We start from the raw sequence: 17,246 nt of genomic DNA on the forward strand, positions 1-17,246 counted from the left end.
ATGCTCAAAACACGTTAAATCGTGGATGACTTCTATTAACCCTGCAATGTTTTCTCTCGAATTTGAAACTTCTGTTATGAGACCAAGGCACCCATCGTCAGAATAGTCGTCTATGGAAAACAGAGTCAAATGCCGTCTTAAGGTTAAGAAATACTACTATTGTGGGACGTCTGAATGTATGTCTATGTTCTAGGACCTGACGTAGTGTGAATATCTGGTCTATGCAACCACGTCCAGGTCGACGTGGTTGACGGCATTTGACTCCGTTGATCGTGAGGTTCTATGGCACTGTTTGTCACTGAAAGGAGTACCAAAGAAGTACATTAACCTCATAAAGGCTCTCTACTCGAACACAACTGATCGAGTTAGAGCCTATGGCGAACTGTCATCAGAACTGATTACCTCAAGTGGCGTTCGTCAGGGCTGTCCACTCTCCCCATGCTTGTTTAACTTTGTCATTGACATACTTTTAGAGATATCACTTTCATCAGCTAAACCTCCAGGAGTTGAACTTTTACCGGGAGGCTCACTTGTTGACTTAGAATACGCCGACGACATAGTTTTACTCGGTGAAGACGCTGACAACATGCAGAGTCTTTTGACCACTATAAGCAACTATGCAGGCATGTTCGGGATGCGTTTCTCTCCCTCGAAGTGCAAAATGTTACTTCAGGATTGGGTTGCAGCGACACCTGAACTAATGATAGGGAGTGAAGTAGTTGAGCGTGTAGACCACTTCACTTATCTTGGGAGTCTCATCAGCCCTTGGGGTCTGGTGAGTGAGGAAATCTCAGCACGGATACAGAAGGCTCGTCTAGCTTTCGCCAACTTGCGTCATTTATGGCGTAGGCGAGATATTCGTCTAACAACCAAAGGAGGGGTTTACTGTGCAGCAGTTCGTTCCGTCCTACTTTATGGCAGTGAAACATGGCCAATAAGAGTAGAGGATATTCGTAGGCTACTAGTGTTCGATCATAGGTGTCTTCGAAGCATTGCTCGTATATCCTGGGACCACTGAGTAAGTAATGCAGTTGTTAGGAAACGGGTACTAGGTAATGATGGCAAATCAATTGATGAAGTAGTGAAACTTCATCAGTTGAGATGGTTGGGACACGTGTTACGTATGCCCAACCACCGACTGCCCCAACGTGCAATGCTTTATGGTGTAGGAGTAGGTTGGAAGAAAGCTAGGGGCGGCTAGACCAAAACGTGGCATAAATCCATGAAGTCGCTGACAAGTGGACTGAGCCATGTTGGTAGGTGTAGACTACCTGGTTGGGATTCGCGAGATGATAGCAATCGCTGGTTAGAGACCTTGAATGACATGGCTCAAAATCGTTTGCAATGGCGAAGGTGCATCCACTCTTTGTGTTCTACCAAATTCTAATCTTCTGAATTCCTCATGTCTTTATCTTTTTGTCTTTCCAAATTTATTTCACTGTACTATACTCCTTCAACAACATCTTCAAACCCTAATCTTTTGGATTTCTGATTATACTCTTACTACTTCTACCACTATGGGATTTGAATCGACAACTGCATCTCTGTGCTAATGTGGTATGGCAACTCGAACTGATGTACGTACGTACGAAGTTCTACGTTGTGACTGACTGACTGATTTCTATGTTCTAGGACCTGACGTAGTGTGAATATCTGGTCTATGCAACCACGTCCAGGTCGAAAACCAGCCTGGTTTTCTCTAGTCTGCTCTTCACGAGCTTTGGTTAGGCGTCCAAGTATTATTGAAGCTAATATTTTAGACACTATATTAGTCAAACTGACGATGTATGGGGCTTCGTCGTACCAAATTGCTAGGAGGACCTCTATTTATCCACCTTTTGTTTGCAGATGTTAGTTTCTTTCTTGTAACGATAACCGCAGTAATATTTTTTCCTAGGTAGTGTTTCCACACCTTTGCTATCTCCTAACTGATTGCTGCCACTTTTAGTTGATTTCTTGTATCCGTCCCAAGGTCATGTTTTACCACTATATATATCCAGATTTGTTCTACGTCGAATTTGAGTTCTTTTTGGAATATAAAACAATCCCGAAAGTTTCATCTCCATCTTTTGTTCCTATGTGGATTGTCAATAGCCGTACTATTGATTTCGCATTTGTTTTCGTTCGTAATTCGAAACTACCATAGGCGCAACAAAACTAAATCTTCAATCCGCATATATAAATGTCAAACTCAACAAATTTAATACTATCTAATTGACCTTAAATAAAAAATAATGGCAGGCGACAATAGAGATAATTGATCTCAAGCAACCAATAGGAGAAAAAGATGAGGACCGTAGTTTTCTAACCACAATTTAATTAGGAGTGTTTAGGTAAACTAGTAATTATTATGAATATGAATATTACCATTATAAAATAATTCTTGAAGTAGTTCTAACAAATTTATTATGTATCATTAATCGTTACTTCGATATAACCACTTTATCTATGTGCTGCTACTATTAGCGAGGGTTGATTCTTATTCATGCCCTCGAAAAAGACATCCTTGAGGTAATTACTTTTTACAGTTAAAAGAAACATTTCTTTTGCCAAAAGATAATTGTCTTTCATGTAAATATCTTTGTCTGCATAATTTATCTTATATATCCTTGTTGATAATAATAATAAATTTGTCCCACAGATTGCAACATATGTTCTGTTTTATTTTCTAACTATTTTTACCTTAAGAGTCAGCACATGTTTCACGAGGTCGAATGGTTCCTCGTTTATACAAAGGCTTACGATCTGTTGTACATATGATTAACTTTCACTACACAAATTTATATATACGTCTCCGAGAAGGTGATCCTCCGAAAATTTATCATCCAAATGAAATCAAAGGTGTTTGGACTCCGGCTGCAACATGTCCACCAGAAGGCAGACCTTGGGGCTCAACACGAGAAATGGTACATCGTGAATTGGAAAGATTGCGTGGAAGACGGTTAAAAGGAGATTTATAAGTGAATATATAGACAGTTTTTGTAAAAATACGATAAACTAGTCGAAATTTTTATCTGTACAAAAGCACCTCTTACCATACAAAAGTATCAAATCTTTTCGTCTTCTGATGACATGCATTTTTCTTTGTCAAGTAAAGCAATTTCTTAATGAGTCATTTCTATATTATTAGAATACTCAATATTCTTAAGTACTTAGTGATTTAGATTGTTAATAAACAACCAATAAATAAGATGACAGTGATGAAAACACTTAATTGCAAGCTTTAATCTTCATTGCTTACATTGTTACTACGGCAATGAGTATCACTACTAATCTTGAAATATATATATATATATATATATCGAAATGCTCTCGCATGGCTACGTGCATACAACCACTGCCATGGAAGTCCTACTCACTGCCTACTCGAGGCGGGGGTGTTGTTTACGAAAGTGAGAGAACGAAAAGCGAGTGTCCGGCACTTTAACCGTGTTGGTGGACACAGAGAGTCCACCTAGGGCAGTTGAAAAACCCTGATTCCAAACCAATGGTGCACATGGGCTCCAGTATCCTGAGGGAACAAATAGTGTGTGAACCAATTGTTGGTCACCAACTACCATGGGACTGCATCTCCTTACGACGCTCCACTGCCTTGTGGATCAAACCTTTAGGTCGAAGGCTCGAGGTGTGGCCCCCTGAGAAAACCACCTGCTTCGGTCTGTGCACCCGGACAGTATCACAGCCCTCACACAAATCAAATGAAATTTGTTTGGCGCATATCTATTTGTTGCCTCCTTGTACCAATGTTTATGTTTTTAAATAAATAAATAAAAATATCCACCATGTTATCATTTCGTTCGGATATACAGTTTTTATTTAGTAAAGAAAAAGATACTGTTTGTACGATCCAGTTTATTATATTGTAAAGACATGTTACTGACTGTTTTTTCTGAGGTATATTACATCCGAAGCAGTAGTATTATAATCCGACTATAGCGGCTACCTTGATGTGGTGGCTGGGCTTGCCTATCGTGATGACCCAACTGGGCTATATTGGCTGGAACACATGTTTCTGTAAGTTCTACCATGCCAAGCAGGTTGAATTGAGAACGGTAAGACTAAAAGCAGTAACTCAAGGTCGAAGTCGTACTGCTGACTGTAGAGGGGTGTGACAGCAGTAAGGTGTTTCCCTCGGACAACCAACATCTGAAGCGATGCTGCCTTCTCACAAGGAGGGGAGAGGTTAGAAAGGGTCGACCCTAAAAATGTCACGCCTTACCTTACCTCACGGGTTTTCGTCTCTGAAGGTAAGGCCCTTTGAAGAACGGAGCTAACACGTCAAAAATCCCCCACAGAAAGGCCGTGTGCGACCGGCCTCATGCAGTTGTCCCTTGGGCTCAGCGGTCAAGCTCACAGGTCGTTAAGACCAATATTGATCCAACTTCATTTTCAGGTCCCTCAAGAAATACCCTTTCACTGTGTGGGCAGCCAGGAAGTGATATCAACCTTCATACCCTTGACAGCACACGAGACCAAGTTGGTCACATTCAAATCCTTCCTACACCTCTTAATAACTCCCCTATCTCCACAACTAACCCTTCTCACGTCCTTTCATCACCTCGCACCGCTAGGGCAAACGATTCGAGTGCAGGGAACGTTATTCCTAGTCTCCTGAAACAATGCTCTAAACTACATGTAGGAACCTTTAATGTCCGAACATTATGCCAAATAGGACAACAGGCCTCCTTAGCTAGGACTTTGGAATCTTGTGACGTCGATATGTGTTGCGTCTCTGAAAGGTGTATACAAGATCCGAGTAGAGTCATTCATTTGACCTCACCAATTCAATATAAAGAACTAACTCGATTCAAACTTCGTGCATCTCGAAGCCCTGATGCTGCTTCCCATAGCCTCGCTGGTGTATAGCATTGAGTTCTAAGGTAGAACTAGCTCTTTTAGACTGGATTCCAGTAGGAAGTCGTCGGTGTGTGACGAAATCTCAGCACGGATACAGAAGGCTCGTCTAGCTTTCGCCAACTTGCGTCATTTATGGCGTAGGCGAGATATTCGTCTAACAACCAAAGGAGGGGTTTACTGTGCAGCAGTTCGTTCCGTCCTACTTTATGGCAGTGAAACATGGCCAATAAGAGTAGAGGATATTCGTAGGCTACTAGTGTTCGATCATAGGTGTCTTCGAAGCATTGCTCGTATATCCTGGGACCACTGAGTAAGTAATGCAGTTGTTAGGAAACGGGTACTAGGTAATGATGGCAAATCAATTGATGAAGTAGTGAAACTTCATCAGTTGAGATGGTTGGGACACGTGTTACGTATGCCCAACCACCGACTGCCCCAACGTGCAATGCTTTATGGTGTAGGAGTAGGTTGGAAGAAAGCTAGGGGCGGCTAGACCAAAACGTGGCATAAATCCATGAAGTCGCTGACAAGTGGACTGAGCCATGTTGGTAGGTGTAGACTACCTGGTTGGGATTCGCGAGATGATAGCAATCGCTGGTTAGAGACCTTGAATGACATGGCTCAAAATCGTTTGCAATGGCGAAGGTGCATCCACTCTTTGTGTTCTCCCAAATTCTAATCTTAATTCTTTATGTTCCTTTCTATTTTCTCTTTTTAAATTTATTTCCCTGGATTATAAACCTTCAATAACATCTTCAAACCCTAATCTTTCACATAATGCTTATACTCTTACTACTTCTACCACTATGGGATTTGAATCGACAACTGCATCTCTGTGCTAATATGGTATGGCAGCTCGAACTGATGTACGTACGTACGAAGTTCTACGTTGTGACTGAGTATTATAACTAGCGTATTTTCCAACCTTTCTCATTATGGCATCTGGATTAATTTTTAATCATAAAATAATAACAAACTAGACAATCAGGTATTATTGTGTAGCATGTTAGCAGTAAATTATAGTCAGTCAGTCAGCTATAACTTAGGACCAGGCACATATATGCATCGGTCCAAGTTTCCATACCTCGTTAGCACAAGAAGATCAACACCGGATTCATAGAAGTAATTAATTTAGTAGTGGTAGTATATAAAGAAAGGTTGTATATAAGGATATAGTATAGGAAGGAAGAACGTTATGAAGCAATTTCAATCTCAAGGTTTAAGGGAAGATAAAGAGTGTATTCACCTACGCCATTGTGATCGATTCTGAGCCATGTCACCTAGAGTCTCCAACCATTGTTTACGATAGTCACGCGGACCCCAACCAGGTAGTCTGCATCTGCCAACATGGCTCAGGCTAGAAGTTAGTGACTTCAAGCACTGATGCCATGTTTTGGTTTGGCCGCCCCTTACTCTCTTCCGACCATCCCCAATACTAGTCATCATAGAGCGTCGTGGTAATCGGTGTTCAGGCATACGTAACACGTGGCCCAACCATCTCAGTCGATGAAGATTCATGACCTCATCAACTGATTTACCATGATTCCCTAATACCCTGTGTCTAACCTCACTATTACTTACCCGGTTATCCCAGCAGATGCGAGCAATATTTCTAAGACATCTGTGGTCGAATACTAGTAACCTACGAGTATCTTCTACTCTTAATGGCCATGTTTCACAGCCGTAAAGTAGAACAGAGCGAACTGATGCGCAGTATACTCGTCCCTTAATTGATCGACGGAGATCTCGTTTTCGTCATATGTGACGTAGTTGGCAAATGTCAAACGAGGTTTTGAATCCGTGCTGAGATTTCGTCAGACACCAACCCATTAGGACTGATCAGACTTCCAAGATAAATGAAGTTGTCCACGAGTTCGACTACTTCACTCCCTATCCTTAGTTCAGGTGTTGACGCAGGCCAGTCCTGGAGTAACAATTTACATTTGGATGGGGAGAAACGCATCCCAAACATCCTGGCATTAATACTCAGTTCCAACAGAAGACTCTGCATTTTGTCAGCGTCTTCACCAAACAGGACTATGCCATCTGCGTATTCTAAGTCGATAAGTGAACCTCCTGGTAGGAGATCAATTCCTGAAAATTCAGTCGACGAGAGTGTTATTTCCAGCAACAGGTCTATAATGAAGTTAAACAAAAATGGGGATAGTGGACAACCTTGACGGACACCACTTGAGGTTGTAAAATCATATGACAGTTCGCCATAAGCTCTCACTCGACTGGTAGTGTTCGAGTAAAGAGCCTTCACAAGGTTTATGTACTTCTCAGGTACACCTTTCAATGACAGACACTGCCACAGAACCTCTCGGTCTACAGAGTCAAATGCTGCTTTTAAGTCAAGAAAAACTATCATTGTCGGACGCCGATAAGCGTGTCTGTGCTCTAAAACTTGACGAATGGTGAATATGTGGTCGATACAGCCACGACCAGGTCTGAAGCCAGCCTGATTTTCTCGTGTTTGCAGTTCACGAGTCTTATTTAGACGCCTGATAATTATTGAGGCTAGTATTTCAGATGCTATGTTAGTCAGACTAATCCCTCTATGGTTATCGCAGGATGATTTTGACCCCTTTTTATATATTGGGACAATCAGTGATTGTGACCAGTCAGATGGGATTACGTCCGTCTCCCAGATTTTAGTCAGAATATTAGTCAACCTAATCGCTAAAATTGGATCACCATATTTAAAGACCTCTGGAGCCAATCCATCTGGACCAGCTGCTCATCCTCGTTTCAGATTACTTATAGCCTTTTGAACTTCAAGTAGGGTCGGGGGGCCTACTTCAATGTTCCATTCAGGTTTTCTGGGAATAGTGGGTAGTTGTGCAGTAGCTGAAGGCCAGCTAAACTGCTCCTTAAAGTGTTCCGCCCATCGTTCTAAACCTTTTAGTTGAGAGCAGATAAGGGTTTCGTCTTTTTCCGAGATTGTCTCACTTACACTCGACTTCTTAATTCCGGTTTCTTTTATTAGTCTGAATAGTTGCCTGGTGTTTCCTACAGCCGCTGCCTTTTCCATCTCTTTTGCTTTCGTTGCCCACCACTGCTCACGATCGTTCCTTAGACTTAGTTAACCTAGATCTAATTTGTTTACGCTCTTCGTCATGTCCAGAGCCTGATGGGATGAGTTTACGCGAATCCATCAGTGAAATAGACTTAGAAGAAATCCACTGGTTTTTTGGAGCCCTATGGTTTAAATGACCAATAGATGTTACTGCTGTTTCCACAGCTGTTCGTGTGTCTTTCCAAGCAGCATCTGGGTCAGTCTCGTTTACAGAACTGCCTAGATGTGAACTCAGTTGTTTCTGGAATTCGCATTTGGCTTTCTCGTCCTCCAGTTCAATCCTAATGGGTCTTCTTAGTGTAATTTTCCTGCGTCCATTGAGGCGCAGACAAATGCGCGCTCGTATTAAAGCGTGATCAGAGTCTAAACAAGTATTCCAATACGAGTGACAATCTTCTATTGAGCCTCTCCAACGATGACTGATGACAATATGGTCTATTTGAGTCCATCGTTGGTTTGGTGCAGGTGGTCGCCATGTTAGACGATGTCTCTCCTTATGCTTAAAATTAGTGCTTGCTAAAAATAAACGATTGTCTGAGCATAGTTGCAACAGACGATCACCATTATCAGTTCGTTGAGCCGGAATACTAAAACACCCACCTAAATGTCTTTCTGTTTGAATTAAGCTGCCTACCTGGGCATTAAAGTCACCCGCTACGACTACTATGTCTGAGCGCTTAGCTTTCTGAAGAAGCTCAGAGAGCTTTCTGTAAAAGTCATCTTTCACCTCATCATGGCTGCAGTCAGTGGGAGCGTAGGCAGAAACGACGAAAAGGCGACGACATGTGTCCCTATCCTTCCGAGTTCTTACGGAGCCATTTAGCCGGACAGCACACAGGCGACTGTTAACGGGGATCCATTCTAGTAGTGCCTGTTCTGCCCTTGTACTTAGTGCTATGCCTACACCTGCAAGTCCACGAGAACTAGCCAACGGGTCGCCAGATACACGGAGGGTGTATTTCGTTGGCTGTCCATTTTGGCGAGGTGAGGTCAAGTGAATGACCATACTGGGATCCTGTATGCGTGTTTCGGAGACACAGCATACATCAATGGTACGAGATTCTAGGGTTTTAGCTAAGGAGGCCTGTTGACCGATTTGGCATAGGGTACGTACGTTGAAGGCTCCAATGTGTAGTTTGGAGCGAGGTTTTAGTAGACCTGGGACAGCGTTTCGCGCACTAGAATCGTTGGCCATGGTGACACTTGAGGAGGAAACCGGAAGTGAAAGTTTAGTGTTGAAAGTCAAGGTAGAAGGAATAGTAGGAATTGAAGAAGGGGATTGATTATGAATACAGTGGTCTTGAGTGCTGTTAGAGGTATGAGGGCAGTTATCACTTCCCGGTTGCCCATACCGTGGAAGGGTTCTTCTAGAGATACCTGAAAAGGAAATTGGGTTAGAAGTGGTCTTAATGACCTGAGAGCGTGACCGCAGTGCCCAAGGGACAACTGCTTGAGGTCGGTCACACACGACCTTTTTGTGGGGGATTTTTGACGTGTTAGCTCCGTTCTTCAAAGGACCTTACCGCCGGAGACGGAAATCCGTGGGATAAGGCGAGGTGTGCATTTTTAGGGTCGACCTTTTTCTAACCTCTTCCCTCCTTGTGGGAAGGCAGCATCGCTGTCATGCTGGTTGTCTGAAGGAAACACCTTACTGCTGTCACACCTCTGTACAGTCAGCAGTACGACTTCGGACCTTGGGTTTGCTGCTTTTAGTCTCACCGCTCTTCAAACGACCTGCCTGGCATGGTAGGACCTTGAGGAATGATTTTTCCAGCCAGTATAGCTCGATTGATTCATCACGATAGGCAAGCCCGACCACCACGTCAAGGTAGCAGCAACGGTCGGGAGTAAATTATAGAAACCATATATGTTGTCAATATACTTCGTAAACTGGATATATTCACTTTTAGTGTGTACAAGAGATGAGTGTTGCGATTAATAAATGCTAGATTTGAGTATTGATAAATTAAATATCAGTATCTAGTGATGAATAAGTCTCAAGAGAGATGAGAAGCGCACTTTGTTATCAATTATTGACCATTTTTAGAGTAAAGAGATATATCCATCGAAGCATCCTTGTAAGAAATTTATATGCCAACTGATGTGTTGGAGGAAGTGAGATATGACTAGACAATAAGGAAAGATAGACATCTATCTATAATGAATGAGAGATTACTATTTTTCACTCTTTCCTTGCATCTGCTTGTATTCTGTGTCGATAACTTATTCTGGCCTGCAATCTAAATTTTAGTACTTGGTCATATTTTGTGTAACTGAGCTCATAAGATCTAATGTCATAACCCAGTGACCCCTAATAATAATTATTATCTAATATCAAGTCCAATTGATCCCAATGGTCTAATTATCTCATATCTAGTCCCCCAGTGGTTGGACGATTTTTATTTTGTTCATACTTATATTTTTCTATTTTGACTGTGCTGTTACAGAAATATGCTATTGCTGCAAAATATAAGTAGTACCACTATAGTACTTTATCTTTCCTATTAAGATATCTCAGAATTCAATTTAATAGTACGAAATAAATGTGGATGACAGTTCTCATTGTATTTTGTTTCATGAAATAAGCTTAAATTGCAAATCAGTTTGTAAATATTCATTCAAAACGCCATTGGATGATAAAATCCTCCAATTATGTGAGTTCGATTCTGTGTTAATTGTTCTGTAAGTGACTTGGAAAGTATGTATGTTTTAACTTGTGGCGGAGTGGATATCTTGTTAACGTATGACGTGATAAGACGGCCAATCAGAGAGCAGCGAATTATCGATTGGGCCAGTGACACGAGAACCGTACGAGTACTTATCGGTCCTGCTTCTGCCTAGCCCAGCCAGTTAAGTCCAGAACAGCCTCTGCGGTATGAATCATTTATTTCAAGCAAACTCGGTTTATATACCAGACAAACAGACCGCATCACACCATAAAATAGAAAATAATATTTGTACAAGATCAAGCCAAATGTGGCTGTGAACGTGGGAGACAATAATCAATAAACTGAATATAATTTAGGGACAGTAATTCGTATAATAATAACTCATAGATCAAAATGAAGCATATAATAAGATGAATACAGATATACACAATCTAATTACTCAATAGTTAAACCATAAGAATTTATATAGAACAATAGTCCATTAATAGGTCCTGGGAGTTACCCGTGCCCCCAAATGCCCTGGTACGGCCGAGTGGGAAGAGTCCGCTCTCCCTCTACAAATGCTCTCACATGGCCACGCGTATATAGCATCTACCAGGGAAGTCCTACTCACTGCTTTCTCAAGGCAGGGGTGTTGTTTACGAAAATGAGAGAACGAAAAGCGAGTGTCCGGCGATTTAACCGGGTTGGTGGACGTGGAGAGCGCACCTAGGGGAGTTGGAAAACCCTGATTCCAAATCAATGGTGCACATGGGCTCCAGTATCCTGAGGGAACGAATGGCGTATAAATTAATCATTGGTGACCGGCTACCATGGGACAGCATCTCCTTACGATGCTACACTGCCTTGTGGGTTAGACCTTTAGGTCAAAGGCTCGAAGTGTGGCCCCCTGAGAAAATTATCTGCTTCGGTTTGGGCACCCGGACAGTATCACAGCCCTCACACAAATCAAATGAGATTTGTGTAGTGCATATGTATCTGGTGCTCCTTTGTACTAATATTTGTTTTTAAATAAATAAATAAAGTTAACCGTAATTACGTCTTCACTAGGATATAACAACGTATGAATATCTTTAAGTTGTGAAACTATGTAAAATCGCATGTCAAAATGAAGATTTAGAAGTGTACTACACCTTTTGTTCTGATTTCAAGTCGCTTAGCTATCTGCACCCGTAAACATATCAGTGATCAAACGCAGGAACATAAGGTTGTCAGGTGTTCGCTTAGTCTATAGACTACTGAACTTTCTTCATTACGAAAACCAAGAAATCGGTTGTGAATCGACTTATGACAAGGCTGTTGAGTTGAAGATTAGGAACTACTGATACACTAACTTCCTGTCATATTGATATGTATAGTTTTCAGGTAGTATCAAAAGCATTAGAAACTGACTGAAGAAAAGTGACATCCAATGAATTCGGAATACAGGATATTAAGAGACGAGGCTATTGGTCTACTGTTATCTGAATAATTTATCATTCAGGAGTGTATGTCAGTTCGAACCAAACATATGTGTGGACAAAAACAGACTTACATTCAAGATGATCGTAACAACAAACACCAGTTTACAGGCAAGACAAGAACAATAGGAAATTTCATTTCGGACGTTGAAATTAGGATAGTTTGTTGTTGAGATTTAGCTACTCATGAGGGATGTGATCAGATGAAACAACATGCTATGGAAAGCGGTTGTTTTCAATCAGTGTCTAAATTTTTAGTCAAGCGATAGGTAACATATTCGCCAACAAGGTTTGAGTTATATTAGGCGAATTGCCTCATTCCATGTTAGATGCTAAAAACTGCGTGAGTTAACTTTACTCATCCCAGTAGGTTATGTTGCAATTCATAAGTTGATAAACGTGTGACACAGCTAAATCTTGTATAGTATATCAAAACTATGATTTTTTTTTGTATGACAGAAAGAGATGATGATCTGAGTACTTAAACTACGGAGTACATCTTAGCAGTATTTAAAGTGAAAAGATACTGTTCAAGATCAAAATAATCTAAAGGTGTGATATTAGCACTCCACTGGCGGCCTGTTTAAACATCTGGGACACCTGTTCCTGTCATCTAGATATTTCAACAAGTTATCTAATTTCGTTTGTTTTAATACATCATTATGCCTATTAATCGCACAACCTATTCAGATGCGTTTCTGAAAAGTGTAAGACCTTTCGCTGTAAAGGTTACAGAAGGCCTAATCAGAGATATCGTGGTTGCTGGCAATATACAGCGAGAAGAATGTACATTATCCAGATGTCGATTGACTGGGCTGCTAACTTCTAACTGGCGATCACTCAATATTTATCGTCAGGAAGGACGAAGAAGTAAGAAACGGAAACTTGTTGAAGTACATTGTGCTGAGAATTCTATATTGTACCAAAAATATAATATTGAATAAAGCTAATAATAATAATAGCAGAAAATCAATTAAGAACTGAAAAGATTGTTAATATGAAAACAATATTTATTTCAAAATTGGTTACAATAAGGCGACTAAAAAGGGCTGATGGGATGTTCCGAATAAAATTTCTTATTATAATAGTTTTAATATGGAAAAAATATCAAGAAATTTGTTATCAACGTATTTTAGGAACTAGATTGCATCAAACCATAATATCAATTCAAACTAATATTCGTCGTTTATTTTATGCTGCTTATCTAATTTATAAGTAGGGTAAATCTCCCTGTCTAATAAGATCAGCTGCCTAATCTATCAGTTCGAAGACATAATAAAAAGGAAATAGTAGCAAATACGGGGGATAGACGACCAGCAACCTACCTAAGAGAATGCTTATGTGTGTATCAGGAAGTACTGGTACAATAGACATAGGCTAAATGGTATGCATTTAATGTGTAAAAAACAGTCTGGTACCACAAATACAGTTCTAAGGGAGTGATCAACGTCTACCCTCCTAAGTAGGTCAATATACCTATATGTATATTATGGAATGCATGGGGTAAAACCTGTATGTTACAGGTGTGTATGCAACGTATATTTGCTCACATGGAAGGTATATCTGTATATATACCAAAAACTTTTCGGATGAAAGTCTATGTCCTACCTAGTATGCATGTAGACTATACCTAACCAGGGTAAATAAAAACTTCAAAAATCATTTACTTGCTCTTCTTAGGATACGGAGATGCACATAAAGACCTGTGGGGTCGCGATTCTTACAAAATCACATCCACAAAATGGGTTTTTGAGCGTTGAAAACACGAAGTTCGTTCCAAAAGGGCCAACTGAGGCCTCATCCGAAAAGGATTTAACTACCGATCTGGCTGGAACACCGCACCACACCGTATCAGAGTGAATCGTATTGGGATTAACGCACAAATTGAGATATTCCACTAATTGTTTAGAATATCAAGGTTTTAAAAAGTAAATTATTGACACTTTCTTTTAGTTTATCACTGATAGAAACAAAGAATTCGACTTACAAATATCGCAATGAATGTGCTGAGCATTGATGCTTAAGTAGTCAATAAAGCGGATTCCCTTCGTATATTTGGTATTTCCCATGAATATTTCAGAGCACGTTTAAAATAATTATGTACACGGTGCATAGTGAATTGTGACCTGTTACAAGATCGATTAAACCGGATAAATAACGTGATCATATTTCGTATTTTATACACATTTAGTATCACAGTTGGATAGTTAAGAACACCAAAATCCCAATCAGTGATTCTCATAACCTTTCTTATAATAAGTAATCTTGGTCTAAATCACTGAACTCAACAGCTTGAAAAAACATATTAATTTAGACCTAGTAAATCTATTATTTTAGAGACAATGCGATTGCATGTTATTCATTCACAAACTGAGGTTGAAATAAAAGTTTAGCAGTAAGCTCATTCCTTAAGTGTGAATCGAAGTGTACCACCCAATAATGATACATTGACCACAGCTCCAAATACAAAGTACTACATATTCGTAGACGACTTTGGAAATAACTATGGATAACTATTGATGGAATATAGTGAAGTTTCATATCTTTTACAATGGAAGCCAAGATTATTGATTTAAATTGCGTCGGATTCTTAAAACTGTATTATTGTATGAAAACCATTATTAAACGAACCAATAACATAATTTGTCGATGATATTTTAGAAAACTTTTTCTTGAATGAAAACAGAAGTCATAGTTTACTGATAAATAATAGATTAGCAATTTTTTGTTCCATAGATTCAGTGTAATATGTACAACGAAGCGAAAAACTAAGGGGAAAATATATAAACATATTCAAACATACAAAAATAGATACATATATTTCCGTACTGATAGGCTGGGGAACAAATGAATCTGACAATTCTATGATTTATTCAGGTCCCAATATGTAAGGATGTTCATCCCAAAACTGATCTTTAATGATATCGATATTTGCTTGTTCAATGGTTGACTGTTTAAATAATATTAAAGAAAAAAATGCAGTAATAACAATCAACTCTGTCACACATTTTAGATAAAAAGAATGTACTATGATACAAAAGGAGGATAAGTGACAAGACCATGACAGGTACTTATTAATGTAGACGATTCAGATGACAGTTTATCAGCAGCTCAGTCTGGTTAACGGTATTCAAGTTTTCAACTAAATTGATGTCTTTCTTTGATACGATATTGAATTACAGACCTGACAATAAAGTGGCGGTATGTAGATAATTGACAAGAAATCCTGAATCTAGATTTTGTACTACAAGTCATTCGTCAGCAAGGTGTACCTGTAATATTGAGGGAACTGATGCTCCCTAGTGGGTTCAATGATGTGTTACCCAGTTTCACAGTCAGAGACAATGTCATTAGGATATTCGGTTGCAACTAACACATAGCTGGGTTGGGATACATTTACAATTGATTGATCACTGAGTAATAATCAATGTCTGGTGTGTCAAGTTCTTCTTACCGTCAACCGAATTTTATAGATCGAGTTACATGGAGTAATACCGAAATCACAACTTGACAGATAGAATTTGATAGGCACTAGGAAATACTTAGCATAAATGTCAAAGGTCACTACTTGGAGATCAATCGATTGCAAAGACTATGATAATGACTTTTGACCGATGGAATCATTTGCAAAAAAATATCAATTTGAAAAATTCAGCTTAGGCTGGATATCACTAAGCATTTCAATACTGGACTTGAAGAAAGGTGAATATTTACAACCAAGCCTGGCATGTTTTTCCAGATGTAATGACCATGAACATCAGTTAAGCATTAGGTAATTATGAAGATTAACATTATAAAAATCACATCAATTAAGGTGAGTCGTTAGGGAATAAAATAATGGTTTTCATTTTTTTTTATTCTCAAATTATGACGTTCTGTGACCGACACTAGCTATATAGGACAAATCTCAGCTCCTAAATCTAAGCTAATACATCAGGCAATTACACTGACAAACAGGAACTTCCATCTCTGAAAATGTCTGAATTTAACTACTTAGGATTTGACAGATGATTCCCATTTAAACTTTAAAAATTAAAAACATGAAGTTCAGCAAATGGATCTCTTTTCAACAAATTTATTATCAAGCTGTACAATCAAATATATATGAAATTTTTTTGTTAAAGTACTAATTCCGTTAGGAAATGTGAACAGGAATAACCGAGATGACATAGTAGAAAGATTATAATACTAGATTACGTAATACGAGTAATAACAATAGATTTAGTGAATATAATAAGATGATTAAAATGTTTTTTCTGTTACAATTAAGGTTATAGAGGTGTAAAAATAAATAAGGTAATATGATGAATATGCACGAATAAAATAATGAGAATATAAGAAGAGCTTTTGTGGAGATTTCAGTATTTTCATAGTTGAAATCCTGAGTCAATTGAAGCTAGACCACCATGGAAAACCTGGAAGCACTAAAGACAATTGGTAAACGGTTGTTCAAACTTCGCGGATTGGTTGAAGTTAGACATTAACACCGTTGGATGACGGCTCAGTGGTCTAGAGGTTAAGTGCTCTGGCGCGAGATTGGTAGGTTCTGGGTTCGAATCTCGCGAGGCCGGATCGTGGATGAGCACTGTTGATGAACCCCACAATAAGATGAGTTCGCCGTCCAGTGCTTCCAGGTTTTTCATAGTTGTCTAGCTTCAACTGACTCATGATTTCAACTATGAGAATATAAGACATAAGTAAAGAGGAATTCAGTAATAGTAATAATAATAATAATGGTAATAATAATGGAATAATTATATTAATTAAGGCCACGGTAACGATAACGATAAGACGTACTTCTTTTGTACGCATAGTTCTGGTTTAAGCTCATGGATGGTAAGAGCTTCGGCTATTTTTAAGAGTTGGATACGAACAAATCTAGGTAGGTTTGAACGAATCTTATAAACAACCTTAAAATCAAACTGTGGATCCGTAGAATGATTACAGTCGATTAGGTGTTCAAATATGAAACTCCTAACTGCTTTCCTTTCACCCTTGTAGAAGCAAACTAGTATATATTCCCGTATTTGAGTTGAAAGCGAGCGCTGGCTATGGCCGATGTACCTTGCCCCACAAGAGCAGGTGAACTGGTAGATGCACATAGAGACGACCAGACGCGGAAGCTTATCTTTTATGGATACAGAAAATAAGTTCCCACCAGTGAAGGTTATTCGCAGTTAA

At 39.4% G+C, this 17,246-nt stretch overlaps 1 protein-coding gene across 1 annotated transcript in view; it reads left to right on the forward strand.

Moving 5' to 3' along the window:
* Smp_211140 (hypothetical protein) overlaps positions 1–2,960 on the forward strand; it is a gene marked incomplete at both ends in the record, with an annotated part of 9,023 nt that extends 6,063 nt beyond the window's left edge. Inside the window, one exon of the mRNA XM_018796631.1 lies at positions 2,689–2,960. Within this exon, the coding sequence (XP_018646878.1) occupies positions 2,689–2,960 (272 nt within the window). The remainder of the gene's footprint in view (positions 1–2,688) is intronic.
* Positions 2,961–17,246: the final 14,286 nt, after the last annotated feature.

The sequence above is a fragment of the Schistosoma mansoni genome (assembly GCF_000237925.1).
Source record: "Schistosoma mansoni, WGS project CABG00000000 data, supercontig 0172, strain Puerto Rico, whole genome shotgun sequence".
Taxonomy (NCBI): Eukaryota; Metazoa; Platyhelminthes; class Trematoda; order Strigeidida; family Schistosomatidae; genus Schistosoma; species Schistosoma mansoni.